Here is a 21697-nt window from a genome sequence, read left to right as displayed (position 1 = left end):
GAAGGAAATTAAGAATGAAAGAAAGAAAAGGGGAAAGAAAGAAAGACTGGAAGGGAAAGAAAGACTGTCAAAAAAAAAAAAATCCAATGCTGCTCGAGGGTGACATGGTTGAAGAGAGGAAGGGGAGGGGTCCAGAGAGACTGCTCGTGGATAAGGCCCAGAATTTGGTGTTACGCCCCTGCGTCCATGACTACAATGTGCAAAAACCGCTGGTCTTGTTCTTTAAGCCGAATGGCCTTTGAAACTACATCACCCACATTACACAGCGCTCAACGTCATCACAACAGGGAAGTACAAGACGCTGGGCAGTAACGTTGTTGGTGTCTGAGCAGAGCAGTGTGGCAGGAAAAAAAGCTGTAACGTTAACGTTACTGTAAATCTGTGAGTCTGTCGGAGAATCGGTTCCTCTTCAGCCAGCGCCCATGGACGACGCCCAGGAACAACACACCCCCATCAGGAACAAATAAACCGTCAGGGCGAGGCTTTGTTCCCTCGGTTTATCCCAGTGGACCGTTCACCTATGATGGAACGGGCGATGGAGCAGCTCAACGTACAGCTCAACCGGCTGACCCGTTCCCTCCGCCGGGCCAGGACCGTAGAACTCCCGGAAGGTAATTATTTCAAAGGCTCGAGCCAAAACAGCGTAAGCTGGCACTGTAAACAACAGTGTTCACGTGCTAATACCGTCATACAGAGGTGTCATAGCACCCTGCCTCGGCCTCTGCCAGACACACACTGATTTTATTCTACAGTCTGTCGGTACACTCATGTCAGTACACACCTGGTTGGTGTTTAGTTTGACTGTTAGCTGTGGCAGCCTAGCATACAGGAGCAGGTAGAGAGTGTTTCACTGTTTGTTTCATTCAGTCTGACCTGCAGCAATTGAGGCTGAATTTAAATAAATAAATGTAACTTTATATAGTCTGCAATATGACGAGCTCGTGTCCATATATGGTGTCTTATTACTTCTGACTTGATACGAGGAGCCAGGGATATCTGACCTGTAGTCACAAAGGTGCCACTGAAATACATATATAAGGACTGGACAAAATATTCATATCATATTGTGAAATGAGACCAGATGCCGTCTTACATTTTGGATATGATAATATCCTACGGGACTGTTCTTTACTGATCAGAGGAGGGGATGGCTGGGGTGTGGCTTTTTTTTTTTTAACCCTCCCCTAAGCTAAAAATATATTTTTGAACCTCCCTAAATTACCGGTGAAAAAAGCATTATCCTCCCTCCACCATAAATGAGTTATTAGGGTCTGGGCTGCTAAGCTGCCAGGACACTATTGTAATCCTAGGTATTCTTCTTCCTCTTCTTCTTCTTCTTCCGAGGAAATCATACTTCCCATGGGTGAAAACTCACCAAACAGCACAAAGGTCCAGTCTCATGCCAGATATCCTCAGCTGTAAACTCAAGCCAATATTCCTGATGGTGGCGCTAAGCGTCTAAAGTTCAAAACTTTGAAAATTCATAACAAATCAACCATACGTGCTACAACTTCACAACTTTCATCAAACTGTAGCCCCAATACTGAAGAAACTTTGGTACACACAAACCTATTAAAAATTATTAAGTTCATCACACTGTTTTTTTCAAAAACCGTAAAACTTCTTAAACCTATCTCCTCCCACAATTTTTGCTCAATTAACACCAAACTTGCTACAGAGCATCTTCAGACTGTCCTACACAAACTATGTTTCTCAGATTTTTGATTTACAGTGCATCAAAATGTTTGACTGTAAACGGTACTGTAAACATATACATGCAAATTCTTGCTAAATAAATCTTCAGTGTTCATGAAAAAAATGATAAAATTCTAGAGTCATGGTAGATGATGTGTGGCAAATTTCAGAATTTTATCTCAAAAACTGAATTTTTGACAGAATTTTGAATTTTGCTCAAATTCACAACATTGGAGTTAATGTAAAAATGACAATTTTAAGCATCAGTTTTTCACTTATGGAGCAAATCAATCAGTGTTACAAACACATTACCAACATCTCCATGCTGTCTAGATGCAATATGTGTATTTTCAGATTTTTGTTTTGATAACTGAATTTTTTACAGTGGTTTCAAGTCTGCCTTTCCATGTACGGATGGCTGCTTTCCTACACAACAGTGAATGGTTTACTCAGTTTGTGAAGCCACTGTTGAGTTGCTACTTGCCAATTAGCTCAGAGTGGTGGATGACCGGCTTAGGTTCGAGCCTCAGCTGGTGCAGAATCCACATTGTAATGTAAACATCTTAATCATCTTCCTGTGCTCCAGTTTATTACTTAGAATTGCTTGAGACTGACTCATCAATTTTCAGCATTTACAAGTCTTCTTTCTGCTTGAAAATCTGCCTTCTCATGCTTGAAAATAAACCAAACTTTGCACAAAGATTCAGTGTCAATACTTCAGTGTGAAACCATCTGAGGCTTCTCACTTTGCACATAGCTCAACTAGTTAAACATCAGTTTTTCACTTATGAAGCAAATCAATTGTTGTTAAAATAAATGACCAACATCTCCATGCTGTCTAGATGCAATATGTGTATTTTCAGATTTCTGTTTCGATAACTTAATTTTTTTTTACAATGGTTTGAAATCTGTTTTCTTTAATTTTTAAAGAAAATATGGAGGCTTTTTTTTTTTTTTTGATAAATCGGTGGTAGAATAAATACAAAATACAACCATTTAGGCTAGATTCATATGCCCATCCTCTAAGCCAAAATAAAAACATAAATCCCTTCTTAGTACTTAAAAAAAGATTTATATTCCTTTACACCCCCCCAATAGTAACTAACAGTCCCTAAGTATTGTCTTTTCCTGGTGTTAAAGGCCATATTACAATAAATTATGTAATTTTCTAAAATTACCAAACTGTTGTAACTGTTCTATTATTTATCTTTACCCACTTACACATTATATCCAAATTGCTAATGATTACTATTTAAAAATCTCATTGTGTAAATATTTTGTCAAAGCACCAATCATCAACCCTACAAAATCCTCACAACATTATAATTGAGGTATCTGGTCAAAAATATTGTGGTATTTGATTTGTTCCATATCATCCAGCCCTAGGATTTACATAAACATACAGTTACCCATGTTAGTTTGTGTAGGGTTAGTGTTTGGGAATGGTAGAGCATCTTACATAAAGCTTGTTTAACTGATGTTGTGAATATAACATAGAAAAGTGCCATCATCCTATAAATAATGAAGTTTGCTATAAATATGCATTTGTGCATTTGATACATTTTTTGTCAGTGGGCATAAATGAACTCAGACAGGAACACTGGGCAAATAGAACTCAGTGCATCCTCTTTGACCCCCACCTCCTATTGCTTTGTTGCTGTACCTCCATTTCTTCACTATGTTGTTTCTAACAACAAATTCATCTATAATCTCAAATATCACTGAAAGAGCAATAGTCTCCTTACTGCAGTTTTTGAGACCTTAACATTACACACATAGCACTCACCATAGCAAATGACATTGATCACCCCCTCAATCCACAGTTCACATCCGTCAGTCGGGTCACAGATACAGAACTTATATATAGGGTAATCAGTTTATATGTTATGGAGGTCCTAAGGGGACATGGGGGAGAACAAAAGTAGATGGGTGAAAAAAAGATGAGAAAGAAAGAAAAAAAATAGAGTGGAGAAACTTTTGCGTTTCTTGCATTCTTCTGAGAAATATTTTGAGCCTCCATGCATATCTTCTGCAGCAGTACAACATGCAAAGGGCTTGATTAAGGTGAATATCGCCAGTGCATATGGTGGTGATTATTAAATAATCTCTCAGTCAGTCACATCACTGGCCTTTGCACTGCAGTGTGTTTCATTGATGAAACATTAGACAGTCAGTTTGCTCAAAAGAAAGATGGAAAAGAGGTTGTGATGAGCTCTGGTAACTGGACGTCTTCTCCATTAAAAAAAAGCAGAATATCATGTTATAACTGACGAGTCTGGTGTGTGTAGAGGTCTGTATGGTTATACTTTAGCAGCGTGGTTTAATTTCCAAGTGATTTAATGAAGTTAAACAGTGAATAGACTTGTATAACGACCTTGAATCAGTCAGAATGGCATCTGTTTTTGTGAGCAACACATAGACTATTGATACAGTTTGCTATCAGGTACCCGTGCTTCAAACAAAATATTTGCAGAAGACAACAGATCAGTGCTTGAAATATGAATGATTTCTCCAAAATCAGCACAGAAGATGATGTTTGTGGTTAAAGTAGGAAAGTCAGTTAATCACTCTGCAGAATGAATTTGTGAATTGAATGATTTTTTTTAATGTCATTGATTACTTGTTAAGTTTAAAGCCTATCACAAACTCTGAGAGCCCAAGGAGATGACTTTAAAAGTCTTGATTATGCTATCAGTGGTCCACAACCTGGAGACATTTAGAATAATATAAAATTGCGGGAAATCCTCATTTTTGGGAAGTTAGAACTAAGAAATGGTTGCCTTTTGTTGCCAGTTTGGAAGTGCTCAAGTTTTGTTCGGTTAAGTTTTGACAAGTTAAAGTCTGATAGTTTTCTTCCTCCTCTGTTTCCCCCTCAACAGACAATGAGACTGCAGTGTACACACTCATGCCAATGGTCATGGCTGACCAGCACAGGTAAGCATCAAACCACGCTGCACAGCATTAGCAGTGTATTAGAAAGATTTACACACTGTGATCTCAGAGCTTGAGGCAAAATGCATTGTAAGATGTTAATCTACTTTAGCTAACAAGTCATGTCTTTAGTGCCTTCTTCACATCTGTTGTCACTGAGCTGTAGTGAACATATGTATTTGGCCCCAGACGAGATTGTTTACTTGTTCCATCCTGTCTCTTTAAAGGTCAGTGTCAGAGCTGCTGCTTAACTCCAAGTTTGATGTCAACTACGCCTTCGGACGAGTGAAGAGAAGTCTGTTACACATCGCTGCCAAGTAAGATGTTGTTCACTCTGCTCTCACTTAAAGAGTAAGCACGCCCTGGATTTCTGCCAGGAGTCTTCTTCTCATCCAGCATATTTAAAAAACATTACAACAAAGATGGAGAAGGTGGGAGGAAATGTCTGTTTGACATGCAGCCTTGTGCCTAAGTAATTCATGATGACACAGGGGTTTATAGTAGAGCTAGACCAATATATTCTATATTTACTAGATCATTGATTTTTCCAACGGCAAAATGTCCCGCTAGGTTTTTCTGTACAAACAAAATTTAGATGTAGATATTTTTCTGTCAGATTTTTTAAATATCAAAATATTATTACAGTATTACTACAAGAGGGATTTGATGTTCTCTCCAATTAGGTGGAAAAATATACAGTGGCATGCAAAAGTTTGGGCACCCCTGGTTAAAATTTCAATTACTGTCAACATTTTAAGCAAGATCAGTGTATTGTTTTTGTTTTGTGCAATTTTAGAGGGAAAAAAATGAAAGGAGCACCATGCAAAAGTTGGGCACCCCAAGACATTTGAGCTCTCAGACAACTTTTACAGGGTCTCAGACCATAATTAGCTTGTTAGGACTATGGCTTTTTCACAGTCATCGTTAGGAAAGGCCAGGTGACGCAAATTTCAAAGCTTTACACACACACACACACATATATATATATATATATATATATATATATATATATACTCCTGAAACCCTGTCCCATCAATCAGAACCCATGGGCTCCTCTAAACAGCTGCCTAGCACTCTGAAAACTAAACTGATGCCCCCAAAGCAGGAGAAGGCTATAAGAAGATAGCAAAGTGTTTTCAGGTAGCTGTTTCCTCAGTTTGTAATTCAAAAGAAATGGCAGCTAACAGGGACTGTAGAAGTCAAGTTGAGGTCTTGAGGACAAAGAAAACTTTCAGAGAAAGCTGCTTGTAGGATTGCTAGAAAGGCAAATCAAAACTCCTGTTTGACTGCAAAAGACCTGCAGGAAGATTTAGCAGACTGGTGGTTCACTGTTCTACTGTGCAGTGACACCTGTGACCTTCGTGGAAGAATCATCAGAAGAAAAACTTTTCCTGTGTCCTCAGCACAGAATTCAACATCAGAAGTTTGCAAAGGGACATCTAAACAGGCCTGATGCATTTTGATCCTGTGGACTGATGCAGTTTAAATAGAACTTTTTGGATGCAATGAGCAAAGGTATGTTTGGAGAAAAAAAGGGTGCAGAATTTCATGACAAGAGCACCTTTCCAACTGCTAGACACTGAGGTGGATCGATCATGCTTTGGGCTTGTGTTGCAGCCAGCAGCAAATTCCAGCAGATTCTGGAAGCAAACATCACACCATCTGTAAAAAAGTTGAAGATGAAGACAGGGTGGCTTCTACAACAGGACAGTGATCCTAAGCACACCTCAAAATCTACAATGGACTACCTCAAGAGGAGCAAGCTGAAGGGTTTGCCATGGCCCTCACAGTCCCCTAACCTAAACATCATTAAACATCTGTGGATAGACCTCAAAAGAGCAGTGCATGCAATACAGCCCAAGAATCTCACAGAGCTAGACGTCTTTAGCAGGAAGAATGGATGAAAATCCCCCAAACAAGAATCTAAAGAAAAACCGAGTACAGACCATGCAGGGTGCCCAAACTTTTGCTTCAGGCCCTTTTCCTTTTTTGTGATTTTGAAACCGTAAAAGTTTGAAATTAAAAAGTAATCTTGATGAAAATATTGAGAAAATGTTTCATCTTTCACTTCATGCCTTTTGGAAATCAGGTCATCTTTTACTTAACTATTCACAGCAAACGAAATTTCGACCAGGGGTAACAAAACTTTTGCATGCCACTGTATGTGCATATATTAGCATCAGCAATCGGCCAAAATGAGTTGGAAAATATCAGCATATTGGATATCAGCAAAAAATCCAATATCATGTATCCCTACTTTTAGTAATTTTTTAACCAGGTACTTCTTTACTTTTAGTTGAGTAGGTTTTTAAATGGTATTTTTTTTTTTTCACTTTTACTTGAGTCATTTTTATGGGAGGGTAGTTGTACTATTCAGTACTCTGCCCACCATTGTTCATAGATAAAGTTTTTCATTGGAAACATACACACCTTCACACTTCATTAGTCATATTGCCCAGATGTAAGAGTATATCCCCTGATCCTCAATCAAGCTCATCTCAATAACTGAAGGGTCAGTTCATCCAAAATGTAGAAAACATAGAATTTGTAATTGGGGTCTATTTTTTAGGTGCTTTCTTCAATAGTTCTAATGATAACTGTCTCCAGTGAGGTGTAGAGATTATCCAGAGTGACGAGGACAGTGTTTCTGGAAAGATATGTCTGCTGAAAATGCTTTTCAGTGTTAGATACCACTAAAATAGAATGAGAAAGTAAATCTGTGGTAACCATGTCTACCTCCTGGTGTTTATAATATGGTTACATGCTTAGTTTGAAAGCCATGCTGAATGGATAGTTTCTTGATGTGTCACATATGGAGCAGATGTGATTGTGAGTGCATGCAGGACAGTTGTGTTGTGTGCTGCTGTGACTGTAAGCTGCGATGTGTTGTCTTCGTACAGCTGTGGCTCAGTGGAGTGTCTGGTTCTGCTGCTGAAGAGAGGAGCCAACCCAAACTATCAGGACATCTCAGGCTGTACTCCTCTGCACCTCGCTGCTAGGAACGGGTAAGGGCTTCATACATCCCTACTGTTTACATGTCTGTGTTATGTTCAGATTTCGTTCAGGGTCTGTGAGACTTTCAGTGGGCTCACTTTTACAGACATACGGTGCTGACCTTTTTTTTAGTTATTTCTTGATTCTTGTAAGGTCCAGCAAACACACTGAATGCATTTTCTTCCTCATAAATAATCCAATTTATAATGAAGTGTTGTTTATATCTGTGTTTGCTGTCGTGCAGTCTTCTGCCCTGCCTTTTATTGGCACTTTGCTGCCTGTCTGGGCACATTAAAGCCACCTGTTAAAACCACTGGCAGGAATGTGGATGGCGTCATGCATGTGCATGTGTGCATGCATTTGCATCCTCATGCTTGTGCACGAAACAAACAAAACGAGGGCCCACTCATGAAAACGCAGCTTCTGGTTATTTCAAGGAAACTGTTCACATTGGAGTTTGGAATTCTAAGATTTTTGATCCAAACCAAGTGCAGAATTTTGTATTTGATAGCATAAATAATATGTTCGCCTTACAATAAAGCATATTTTACAAGCACAGGTACAGTTTTATTTTTTATCCATTATATCCAGATATCAGTCTGTGACAGGATGTAGTATGGCCAAAATTCTCTCTATGGTCAAAGCTCACACCTTATTTAGCATGCAGCTAAATGGAACAGTCATGTTTTATACATTTGGAACATTTCTTTAAGAAAAAAATTATCCCATATTTTTTGCGTGACTGGGTGGATACATTCTATTAGACAAAGAAGGTTTTAAAAGAAAAATGTACCAACAAATGTTCTAAAAGAAAATCAACACTCAGCAGCATTGATCCCCCCCCTCAGTATTTCTAGAACATGCGCTTCAACTAGTCGCCGCAAAGTCTGGTAGCTCTGCAATTTTACTTTGTTTTATTGAATTTTTATTATATTTTTCTCAACTTCTAATGGATACTTCTGTGGAGAGAAGAGTTTATTCAAGAGAGGAGCTTTTTTCATTGAAATGGAGCAGGTCTGGAGGACACCATCCTATTCCAGCCGAGATGAAGAGGTGTTTTCGTGGTTGCCGTGCTGGTGCAAAGGTGAAGGCTTGGAAATGGAGATATAAGCCCTTTCTGCCATCAGTCATCATGGGAAATGTCAACTCTCTGCCCAACAAGAGTGATGAACTTGAGATATTGGTGAAGACTCAGAAAGTATACCGTGAGTGCAGACTCATGTGTTTTACAGAAACGTGGTTGGATCTACCTGGCTTCACTCTCATGATCGGACAGAGACTCTAAAGCTAGTGGCAAGAAAAAAGGTGGGGGCCTGGCTTTATTTATGAACCAGAGATGGTGCAGTTCTGCACATATTACTGTCAAAGAGAAGATGTGTTGTCCAGATATTGAACTTTTGGCAGTTGGTATGAGGCCATATTATGTACCAAGAGAATTCAGTCATATGATAACAATACTTGTGTACATCCCACCCAAGGCAACTGCTGAAGCTCCATGTGAAGTTCTCCATGAACTCGTTGCTAAGATACCTAAACATCCTGAGGCACTATTGATAATATCAGGAGACTTCAACCATGTTTCCCTCTCCTCTCACCTGACTGGATTTACACAGTTTGTTAACTGTCCAACCAGAGACAATAAAACCCTTGATCTGCTGTATTCCAATGTCAAAGAAGCTTACAGAGCCATGCCTTACCACCACTGGGCAGGACAGATCACAACTTGGTTCATCTGCAGACATGTTACAAACCCTGTGTGTGGAGGCAGACTGCAACTAAACTCACAGCCAGGAAATGGACACCAGAGGCTACTGAGGCTCTAAGTGACTGCTTTGAATGCACAGACTGGGATGTGTTGCTGGAAACAGAGGAGAACATCATGGACACTGATAGACAGGTTGACTGTTTTACTGATTACATCAACTTCTGTAGAGACACAGTCATACCTACAAAGACTGTACACTGTTTCCACAATAACAAACTTTGGATTACCAGTGACATAAAGGCAATCGTCAATGAGAAGAAGGCAGCTTTTAGAGATGGTGACAAAGCACGGGTCAAACAAGTACAACATGAGTTGAAGAAGAGACTTAAGATGGCAAAGGTGGAATACAAAGAGAAACTGGAGAGGAATCTACAACACAGCAACATCCGTGAAATGTGGAGAGGAGTCAACACCATCTCTGGTTACAACAAGAAGAAAAGACAGCCAGTGGTGGGTGATGCAGAAAGAGCTGATAAACTCAATCAGTTCTTCAATAGTTTCAATATGGCAGACACTCCCACTTCCAATGCTGCTTCTCCTCCTCCTCCTCCTCCTCCTCCTCCTCTTCCTCCATCAAAGACAAACTTGACCCCCTGCAGTTTGCATACAAACAACACATTGGAGTGAACGATGCTGTCCTCTACATGCTTCACCGTGCCCTAGCTCATCTGGAGGAACCTGGCGCTGGAGGAACCTGGCGCTGGAGGAACCTGGCGCATTCAACACCATCCAACCCAACATATAGACAAGCTCACAGAGATGGCAGTGGATCTTTCTTTTATCTCCTGCATCACAGATTACCTGACTGGAAGGCCACAGTATGTCAGGTTGGGGAACTGTGTTTCTGGGACATTAATGAGCAGCACCGGGGCTCCACAAGGGATTGTCCTGGCTCCATTCCTGTTCACACTGTACACGGCGGACTTCAAATACAACTCTGAGTCCTGCCACATCCAGAAATACTCGGATGACACTGCTATTGTGACGTGTATCAGGAATGGGCAGGAGTCTGAATATAGGGACCTGATAAAAGCCTTCAATGACTGGAGTCACAAGAACTGTCTCCTCCTGAACACCTCAAAAACCAAGGAAATGATGATAGATTTCCGCAGGTCCAAGCCCCCTCTTCAGCCAGTGAATACCTGTGGGGTGGACATCAAGGTGGTGCCACGCTGTAAGTATTTAGGTGTACACCTGGATAATAAGTTGGACTGGTCCCTAAACACAGACGCTCTCTACAAAAAGGGGCAGAGCCGCCTCTTTTTCTTGAGGAAGCTCAGATCTCTCGACATCTGTAGTAAGATGCTGCAGATGTTTTATCAGTCTGTGGTGGCAAGTGTGTTGTTTTATGCTGCAGTCTGCTGGGGAGGAAGCATCAGACACAAAGATGCAAGGCGGCTGGACAAACTAGTCAAAAGAGCTGGCTCTGTGATTGGAGTCATGTTGGACACACTGGAGGAGGTGGTGGAGAGATGCACACTGAAGATGTTTGAGGCCATCATGAACAACCCAGATCATCCACTCCACAACACCTTGATGGACCAAAAAAACTGTGGTGTACGGCTCCTCTCTCTACGATGCAAGACAGAGAGATACAGAAGATCCTATATACCAACAGCCATCAGGCTTTATAATTTTTTGACATATAATAGATGAGCTGACAGATAATTCAATTTCCCTTGGGGATGAATAAAGTTATTCTTAAATGATGTAATTTTCTCATAGTGATGTCACAGTGCAGTATCTCTGTGCTGAAATACATTGGTGTGATGAGAAGGAACATAAAACTTATGGACACACAAATCATGAATGATCCAGAATACAGAATGTGTTTTCTTTAATTTAACATAATTCCTTTATAAAAATGCAGTAGTTATGGAATATTTGAATTTTACATCATATGAATGCGAAAAGTGGTCAGAGTGGACATGAGAAAATGAAAAAATCTTAAAAGTAAACAGATGAAAATATAAAACCCCCCATAGTTTTCTGATTACTTTTTGCTTATAAAAACACTTGAATTAGTGCCATCCGCCATTGAAAACAATTTTGACAGTTTTATACCGCCTAATTTTTTGCCTTAAATGTTGGGAATCTGAACTTGGAGTTTTCATTGAATGACTCGCACTACTATAGGTTAAACAAAAAAAAAAAAACGGCCACAAGATACCTTGAAGTCTCCTTTAGAAATGCTGACAGTGGGATTAGTGTGTGACAGGATTGTTTTGTCCTAAATTAGGCCCCTCACTGATTATTCCAGTAATATGGACCATCCCAGACAACCTCCAGCCAGTTTAGTATTGAAAGGTCACGTGTGGTTATTAGCTGGCACCGCATGCTGTAATCTGAGCTGACCCAGACATCCAGTGGCTGACAAGACCAAAATACCAGCAAACATAACATTTTACCCTTTCACATCTTTCCCGTATTTCTGCTGCTGGATTCCTCTCATACATTATTATATGGTTGACACTGGTGAGAATGTAACTGCATGGATTCATCCCTCAGATGATTCTTTTTAAATACCTGGGTATTAGACTCGTAGATTTTATTTGCATGTATCATGAACTGAAGATAGTCATGATTGTTGACAGTGTTGACTGTGTGTGTGATGATACTGATGGTTAACCCTGTCCTTCACTGTTCACTCAGACAAAAGAAGTGTATGGGCAAACTGCTGGAATATAATGCTGATGTCAACATCTGCAACAATGAGGGACTGACTGCTGTGAGTGGACTCTTCTCCAGTTGTGCTTCATGTTTCTGTTGAATGTCTTAAAATCAATGCAATCATCATTGTTAATCAAGTTATTGTAGTTATCTCTGTGACAGGTGGTTGTTTAAAGGGACAGTTCACCCCAAAAATACATATTTCTTCTCTTACCCGTTGTGCAATTTATATGTCGAGATAGTTTTGGTGTGTGCTGCAGAGTGTTGGAGATATCTGCCTTCTCCCAAATATAATGAAACTAGATGGCACTCAGCTTGTGGTCCTCAAAGTAACGATAGATTTGAAAAACTCATCAGCATTGTCTCCTTCCAGAAATCATGTCCTGGTTAGAAAGAAGTGTGCATCTACAGCTAGCTCACCTCACAGTAGCGAACTAGCTGGCGTTACAGCTCAGCCGAGGAGGACGCCATTAATGTGCTGTCACAAGGTGGAGCCTCTCATCCATGAGTAGATGAACACTACCTTTTGCGAGGTGATATGGTTGATGGGTGTAGTTGGGTAGAAAGAAAATAGTTCCAAAATAAAACTGCTCTCAACAGGCTCTGTGGATTATCTTGAGTAACTTGGTCATTATCTCTGGAAAGGGACATTGCTGTTGAGTTTTTCAAATTTGTTTTTTGGTCCTTTGACAAGCTGAGTGCCATCTAGTTCTATCATATTGGAGAGAAGGCAGACATCACTACAGCTGATATCTCCAACACTCCACAACTCACACCAAAACAGTCTAGATTGATAAATAGCACCACAGATAAGATATGTAGTTTGATTTTTGGTAAACTGCCCCTTTACCTCCTGTAGTCAGGATAGTGATTGTTCATGTAAACCAATGCTACAGATCCACTGGTTGGCAGTGAATGGAAGAACGGAGCTCCTCCATGATCTGGTCCAGCATGTATCCAATGTGGATGTGGAAGACGCCATGGGACAGACAGCTCTACATGTGGCCTGTCAGAATGGACACAAAACTGTGAGCCAATTTTAAAATACCTCTTTAATTAAAAAGCCATATAGAGCACAGGACTCAAAGCTTGGCAACAGATGTCGGTCTTTAGTTGGATCAGTTCAGTCCACTTTAGTCCATTTGAGCATTAGGAGCAGCATGGCTTCTAGGGGCTGCTTGTCAGGCTTTTAGGCCTTTATGGCCGGTAGTTTGAGGGCAGTAAATATTGGGTTTTACTGGCAGGGCACAGTTGTTGACAGGATTTTGCATTCTCTTTGATCCAGGGGTCAAAGTAGATTGAAGTTCTTGCTATTACTACTACTCCAACCTTTATCGCTTCATGTTGTTCTCCTCCTGCCTTTAGCTTCATGGATCCCTAAACATACATGTCCATTTTTTAATGCCTGTATAGTGTAGAAAGAAATTAACACTTAACATCATGTTTAGCAAATGATTCATTTGAATGGTCAAAGTGCCACCGAAATGAATGTTGACAAAGCTTTCAAAATCATAACAATTTGTTTTGTTTTAAATGAGGAGAAAAATACAACTAATTTTAATGGACTATAGTTGAACAAATCTCTGTCTTTGAATTCATCGATCATTGCGCTCAGAAACAAATAGAATAACTACTTCTTGGTTGTACGCCTCCACTAACCAGTCAAATTGCTGTTTACATCTATGTCTGTCCAGATTCTTATATATCCATGACAGCTGACAATGCTTCAAATATCAACGTCACTGCAAAGAAGCTAAATATCTTAAAACGTGGATGCTTCACACACATCTTTAACTCAGCAGCACAATATAATCAGCACAGTTTTAATGTGGACACCCAAGATTAGTGTCACCAAATCAGTATCTGACCAAATATTCCCCTTCTGTACCTGAGATGTGACGTTGAATAATGGCCAGAAAAGTGTTTTGCAGAAAACAATGATGTCACAGTCAAGTTGACCTTTTGAAGATATAAAATGTCATAATTTCATTTTATCCTATTAGACATTTGTGTGAAATTTTGTTATCATTAGCAAATGTGCGGTCGGCTTATGTTGTGGCCAAAAACATGTTTTTGAGGTCACAGTCACCTTGACCTTTGACGGGGTGGATAGTCAACCTGAAAATATAATGCCTGTGACCACTAGTGCAGAGGCATAAGAGTTTCTAAGATCGAAGTTATTTAATATTTGGGGACACTACACTTAATGAGAGTGAATTTGTTCAATTTTTTTTCTATGAAAATTTCCCCAAATGCAAAAGCACATTTTTCCAAGCTGTTCCAAGTGTTGTGGTATAACCAACAGGAGAGCATTGATGTGTGTAGTGATTTTTGGGACATAATACTTTATAAGAATTAAGCTCTTGAATAGTTTTGTAGCATCTCCTTTCAGTGTTGTACTTTGTAGACAGCCCCTGTGTACTCGTCTCATAGCCAGATGCACACAGGGCAGTGTTACTGCCCAGCTTGAAGAACGCCTTGTTTTGATGTAAATTTGGTCATAGCTCATTGTCTACCTAACTACGATTGGAAAGAGACTTGAATCTGTTAACAATGTTTGCCCTGTAAGTTATTGATCTGGGAAGTTTGAATCTGTGGTTTCTCTTTTCTACAGTAACAAACTGCTTCAGGCAGACAACTGCTGTCCTCTCCTTTCATTACAGCGTGTCAGCACTCAATCTTTTAGTGGTACAGTGTACCAGACTGTACCGCCTACTTTCACCCCTGCTTTGATCCATATTACCGGTGGAACTCTGAGATGAATCACAGCCACTGGGTGCTTGGCTGTAGTTTTGGAGCTAAAATGCAACTTGGCTATGGATGTGGCTGTTCCTGTAGCTGTAATTGTGACTGGCTGGCTGTAATTTACAGCACATAAGATTGTTAAATTGGCCAAGTGTTGTTGTAAAGCCAGGGGCGCCTGCCACACATCCTTGTCATTACAATCATTAAATACATGTGTGTCACAGTGTCATAACGATGCAGCCTGCTGTGAGCATAGCATGACCCAGCCACAGCAGAGGGCTCACCCACTTAGGCTGTGCGCACTGCTAGTGGATGGAGCTGCTGTCCATGCCTGGCTCTCCTCCAGAAATATGAATAATACACCAGATATTACCCATTACAGAGATCCTCTCATTTTACAACCTTTTATCCTATCGATAATTCAGCCATTACATCATGAGAATGTAGACCCAGAAATCATTTCTGTAAATTGTTACTATCATCCAGTATATCAGTGTGTGATGTGTGATGTGTGTGTGTGTGTGTGTGTTTGCTCAGACGGTGTTGTGTCTTCTGGACAGTGGAGCTGACATCAATCGGCCCAACGTCTCTGGAGCCACACCCCTTTACTTTGCCTGCAGGTGATGTCATCAGTGATGGTATTGTAATGCTGATGATTCATGGTGTGGCACTGATGCATATACTTAGACTCTTAATTTCAAAAAGTGAACCGGAGTTGGCTTTTTACAGTTAGTAACTCACATGTTAGAACCTGGAATGTGAGGGATTGAAATATTGTAAAATACCCATGGATAATGCTTTGTATCATAGTGCCAGTATTTGACAGTCCGTTACTGTAGTTGTATGAAACTTGTCTTGTGTTGTTCTGTAGTCATGGCCAAAGAGACACAGCGCAGATCCTGCTCTCTCGAGGTGCCAAATACCTTGCTGACAAGAATGGAATCACTCCTCTGGATCTCTGTGTGCAGGTGAGTGTGTGTTTTTTGCCTCCTTTTTACCATCCACGACCTTTACACCTTTTTCTGTTAGTGTTGTGTGTTGTTACTGTACCTCCTGTGTGTGGTCAGGGTGGATATGGGGAGACCTGTGAGATCCTCATCCAGCACCACGGCAGACTTTTCCAGACCCTCATCCAGATGACACAAAATGATGATATGAAGGAGAACATGGTAGGACCACTTTGTCTCTACAGTCATTCAGTCCCTGTGCATACACTTCTATTGATGTGTGTGTGTGTGTGTGTGTGTGTGTGTGTGTGTGTGTGTGTGTGTGTGTGTGTGTGTGTGTAGCTCAGGCAGGTCCTGGAGCATGTCTCTCAGCAGAGTGACAGTCATTACCAGAGGATCTTGACCAGTCTTGCTGAGGTGGCTACCACCAATGGACACAAGCTTCTCAGGTATAACTTTATATATTTGATTCTCATATTTGCCTCTTTTTCTTGTTTGTTATTGATCTGGTATACAGAATGTTTTAACTTATTCACAGTTTTAGAGGCAGGAATCATTTGACATGTTTTGGGAATCACTTTTTGACTTTTTCAGAGTGAGATGTTCAGATTGGTATGAATCTCATGTCAGCATAAAGACTGTCAGCAGGGAGAAACAGCCTGTTTGACTACATCCAAAGTTCAGAGTTCTGTGTTTAATGACTTACTGTATCTTAGGGATGGGCGAAAGAAAAAGATTTGAAAAAGATTCAAAGCTTTAGGGCTTCAAACGCAGCAAACACAGTGACATCTGGTGGTTTGCAGAACGTACAGCAGCCTTTTAAGACTGACAGAAGCACCTCAGCCCCTCTCAGAATTTAATAGTTTTATATGTGTGCAATAAGCCTGTGTGTTGTCATTAAATCTGAAATTCTTTTGATCAGAATACTTTTTACCATCAGCTGCATCAAATGTAGATGCAAGATTCCCATAGTCATGGAAAACTTGGAAAAGTCATGGAATTCACATTTTCCAGGCCTGGAAGAGTCATAGAATTAGTAAAAATCATTGACAGTTTTAAAAAAGTTGTGGAATTTTGTTGTGTGTATAATGACATTGTTAAAGTTATCTGCTCTGGATAACCTTCAACATAACGTCAAATGTGTTTTCTGAAGCTATCAATGTAACGCAGCTCAGATATGCATCCATGTGTGACAACATTTTGTTTACCATCACATACCTTTCCTCGTTTTCTCCCTGCGTTCTTACTCTTCCTCCACGTGTGGCAGCTAGCTGAAATTTATGTTTGAATTGAGTTTGAATCTGATATGTTTGGAAAACGCTGGGCAAGTTTTTTTTTCTTATTATGGGTCCTTAAAGTCATAGAAAACCTGTCTTTTAAACCTGTCCAACTGAATGAAGCGCTTTCGGTTGCATCAGTGACATTTGACGCTTCAGATGTCATCAATCACGTGGTGTTCTTGATTTGATACAAACTCAGACACAATGTATTGAAACAGTGTGCCTCACAGGAGTGAAACAAGTTTTGTAGCTTTGGTATCATGAACCCATCTCTATTGTTTCTCCTTTCTTAAATCACATTACATAAATTTAAAAACAACAATTAGTGGTCTCTATCATTCTATCCTGTCATGCTTGTGATGTAGATAAAAATTAAAACCAGTACAGATTATAGATTATTGAACATTGTGTGTCCTGGTCCTTCGTGATTTCAAACTGTGTCTTTCCTAACGGAAGCCTTACCCTCTACCAGGATTCACCTCAATAACCAATTTATTATTTTAAGATTTAGAATTTAAGATACAGATACATATTAAAAATCAAGTCACCGACAGTCATAGACACTTAACTAGAATCAGTAAATTGAATGTGTGACTTTCTGTGTAATTCTGAGTGTTTCAGTGATGACTGATGGGCAGAAGGGAACTGTTTTCCTTCTTTAGATATTTCTCAGAGGTTGTCTTTGTGTAAGACAGCAGTGTGACATCAGCATCTCACAGCGAAGCTTTAAAGATCAATGCTGAGAAGAAACAGAGTGATCAGTACTCCTCTCCCTCACTGACTGCAGACAGACTTGGAAACAATTACAAATGTCAAACATTACAATATCGTGCCTCCCTGTACTGCAGCTGTCTTATCTGTGACAGTGTGTTTGATTTGATGGAACTGCATTACAAACTGATTGTTGAGTGGTGCTAAGATGTGTTTGACTCTGTCCCTCCTCAGCCTGTCCAGCAGTTATGAAGCTCAGATGAAGAGTCTGCTGAGAATCGTTCGTATTTTCTGCCATGTGTTTCGCCTGGGGCCTTCATCCCCCAACAATGGCAACGACATGGGGTACAACGGCAACAAGACACCTCGCAGCCAGGTCTTTAAGGTTAGTACAAGCTGTATAGAAAGTATACTGTGATCTGTAAGGGCTGTAAAACCACTGAGTAGTCTGCTGGGATGGAAGTAGTGTATGTTCTGTGTTATTTGCAAAAGTGTGAGATTCAAATGTCAGCAAGAATTAAGTAAATATTGAGGCACAAAATAGGAAAGAAATCTGCACACTGTTTTGCCCCCATGATTCTTTTAATGGAGTGCAGAAGTCACGCCACTTCCAGTAGAGCTCATGGGACCTTAGATTGGAAAAAATATGAATGGCAGTGAATGGGGAGAGCAATATTATCTTTTGTTCCCGTTTGAGTCGCGACATGAAATCTAAATATGTTGTTAATGAATTTAAAACATAAATTTTAAGGTCAGGAAAGTCATACTTTGTGGTAAAACTGTTGAGACGAGGATCCCCTCCCCCGTGATGCTGCATATGCATGATCTTACATTATGCTCAAAGAGTGGGACTTTGTTTCATATTTGCCGGGGTAGTAGCGACGCGCCTCTTGTTCCTCCTCCAATGTAACGGAAAAGTAATGTAACGGAAATTCCTAGTAACGGAAATGTTATTGCAGAAATACTGAAGAAATTAGTTTATTTAGATACAGTGTCTCCATTGCAGAGTTTGCCAACAAGAGAGCACTCACAAATAAGTAAATGTTACTTTTAATTATGTGTGACAGAAGAAGACAATGGACATGTTAACCAGGGTTGGAAATTAGCACCAGCCACCAGTCAAATGCTGGTAAAACATGCATCGAGTGGCGGCTGGATTGGCTTCACTCACCAGCCAAAAAAAAAAGGTGATATATTGGGTGGCTGGTCTATTGTGTAATCCACCAGTGGCAGTGGCAGGTGGACAAAAAAGTTAATGTCCAACCCTGGATAAAGACGTTCAATGCATTACATGTTAAATGGATTAAATGTGATGAACACGTCTATTGTCATTTGTGAGTGCCAACAAATGTATTCGTTTTTTTGTGATTTATTTTTTTGTTTTTTTGTTTGGACAGCACCCATTATAGACCCATTACAGACCATTATAGATCACAATGTGTATTTACAACAACTTCAGGGTAGAAAACCCTTACGTCACATACATAATATCAAACAGCGCTGAGCAAATGCTGCCGCACATGGTGAGTTTTTAGTCACCTCAAGAAAGGCCCACCCAAAAAAAATCAACACCAGTTTAAGTGTATGGTGTATTTAAAATATTTTCACTGCTTTACATCAAAGCCACCAGACTGAAACGGTAATTTTACTTAGCGCAACTGGTCTACCGTGTCCTCAGTTGGTTAGTGTATGGTAAGTTGAATAGATATTAAAATATAGCATCCTTGTCCACAGCAGCACATTGTTTAGCATCAGTGCTGACAGGTCGGACCACAGTGATTAACTGAGTATCTTTTAAATGTTAGTTATGGCTGAAAATGACAACAGAAAGAGACAAATGTACTGATTTGATATATCTAAACAATTGAAAGTAATTAGCAATTGTCCACCTGAAGGTGATTGCTGTTTTTTTGTGCAATGTCACATTGATTTGGTCTTTACTTATGAGACATTTAAGTTGAGCCTGCCTGTTCTTTTGTTTCACCAGAGAGCACTAACATGTTTATTTTTGGACTGTAGAATGTCCTGCTCACTACATATCTTGGTCACTAATTGACGAACCTCATTTATGTGACAGTTATCAAAAATGTTTGTGTTATGAGTTTGTGTTATTTTAAAAAGAATTTGGGGTTTTCTTTTTTTCTTTTTCTTTTTTAACTTTTAAATATCAAGATTGGCCTCAAAATAACATATTCCAGCTTTTAGAATTTGTAATGAAACTGTTACTATGTGGTTTAAGTACTTCTATTTAGCTTATGACTTTTGAAGTTGATGAAAGTGGTGAAAGTAAGCCAAAACAATGAGCTAAAAGACTAAGCCACTAAGCTGCGGAGTTGGTTATAAGTCATTGTGGGTTTGTCCCCACGAGTGACCCCTTTCATATAACACTGAGTCATGTGAGCCTTTGTTAATATGAAAACATTGATGACAACAGCGCTCATGTGTAGGGTTTGAAAATGTCTGACTTTGCCATGTTCTGGTGGTAGTACAAAAACAGCAGAGGGGCAATAGTGAAACTTTGTGTAGTGTATTGCATCTTGTATTGAAAGCTAGTTGGCAACAGTGGCACATGATAATACTGACTCGACTTTGTGTCCTTTCAACTAAAACAGCAGCAATAAGAACTGACTCCATTGGTTACAGATGTGTGTGAGACAGATGGAGATGGAGACGGTACAAAAAGCTGAATGTTCCTGGACAGGTTCTGCTGTCTTTGATGTGAGACATGGATATTTTTTTTTATCATTTGCAGTTAATCATAAACCTCTGCATGTCAAATACACTGATGTGTTAAAATCTGGGAAATTTGATCTGTGGAAACCTTCCTACCGTCAAGGTAGTTGGAGCTGGGTATTTAAATTTCATCTTCCACTGAATGAAAGTCTGACAGGTGATTTACTCTGATATTTAATATTCCATTTGAAAATGATTGGTACTTTGGTGGGTTTGGACAGAGTTAGGGTTGGGCAATATTGATAAAATCTGCTTTCATGCTATCAAGGTCCTTCCAATCCTATAAATCTATTACGGTCATAAAGCATTTCTGCTCAATGATTTGAACTCTGCCTGCAATCACCTGACCCAACAAATTTCTTTTAAAGCAGCAGTGACTTTGGCATGACTCTTTAAGTTTGACAAATGTCATAGCTTATAGTATACGTATTTCAGAATTGCTCAACCCTAAATAGTTGTCATTATCTTGGGGTTGGGATTGTGTGATTTTTTTTGATTTGCATCAACACTACTCAGACCGACTTCTAACTTCACCCCTTTAACACACAGAAAGGAAGGTTTAGATACTGTAGTGTTTGGGTTTGCTATCTGTGGCACACGTCTGCACGTCCATTTGCTAACTGTAAAGAGCCAAAAATCTTTAATTAAATGGAGAAAAGAAAGCAAACCAGAACAAAATCACCATAAAAAAGTTCACAGTTGATGTGGAAGATTTTATTTATTTCATTTATGCTTTATTTTGCCAGGAAGGTCCCATTGAGATATATACGATTTGTTCTTCCAGGGAGTCAAGACATTTAATGACATTTAATGATTCCATAGTTAACCTTTTATAAAAATTGTTGTTGTAAGACTTAAACAGGATTCTGTTCTGACACTAACTTAAAAAGAAAACCTTCTCATCATGCAACACATTTGTTTAAAGGGTATTTTCATCCAAATAACAAAAATCTTTCAGATTTCACCCTCCACCCAAATACAGTAAAGATGAAGAGTATTCATAGGGATTTATTCTCCAATAGCAAGTAGTTACAACAAACTCAGGACCTCAGAATGTGGATTATGCAGAGAAACAAGGTCACTGTGTCTGAAACGAGATTTTGCTGTTTACTTTTTTGTGCCTCCATGCTAGCGATAGCTACGGCTGCAGGTATTATGTTTTCGTGTTGTCTGTCCATCTGTGTTTATTCTCGTCAACGCAATATAAGAACGGAATTTCTTGAGAT

General features: G+C 39.7%; 1 protein-coding gene across 2 annotated transcripts in view; it reads left to right on the top strand.

Annotated features, from left to right (window-relative positions):
• Positions 1-297: 297 nt before the first annotated feature.
• The window catches only part of hace1 (HECT domain and ankyrin repeat containing E3 ubiquitin protein ligase 1), a 51841-nt gene continuing 30441 nt past the window's right edge, over positions 298-21697 (top strand). The window contains exons 1-12 of one of the 2 annotated variants that reach the window (XM_049583129.1): positions 298-611; positions 4575-4629; positions 4854-4943; positions 7527-7631; positions 12038-12113; positions 12952-13083; positions 15338-15420; positions 15672-15768; positions 15868-15969; positions 16090-16196; positions 17973-18123; positions 20382-20456. In XM_049583129.1, the coding sequence (XP_049439086.1) occupies positions 521-611; positions 4575-4629; positions 4854-4943; positions 7527-7631; positions 12038-12113; positions 12952-13083; positions 15338-15420; positions 15672-15768; positions 15868-15969; positions 16090-16196; positions 17973-18123; positions 20382-20456 (1164 nt within the window). In that variant the 5' untranslated portion in view covers positions 298-520. The remainder of the gene's footprint in view (positions 612-4574; positions 4630-4853; positions 4944-7526; positions 7632-12037; positions 12114-12951; positions 13084-15337; positions 15421-15671; positions 15769-15867; positions 15970-16089; positions 16197-17972; positions 18124-20381; positions 20457-21697) is intronic. The other variant, XM_049583130.1, reaches the window with a different exon arrangement.

The sequence above is a fragment of the Epinephelus fuscoguttatus genome, linkage group LG8 (genome assembly GCF_011397635.1).
Source record: "Epinephelus fuscoguttatus linkage group LG8, E.fuscoguttatus.final_Chr_v1".
Lineage (NCBI taxonomy): Eukaryota > Metazoa > Chordata > Actinopteri > Perciformes > Serranidae > Epinephelus > Epinephelus fuscoguttatus.
The sequence above is the reverse complement of the archived record's forward strand: the minus strand, read 5'-3'. Positions and strand labels throughout refer to the sequence as shown.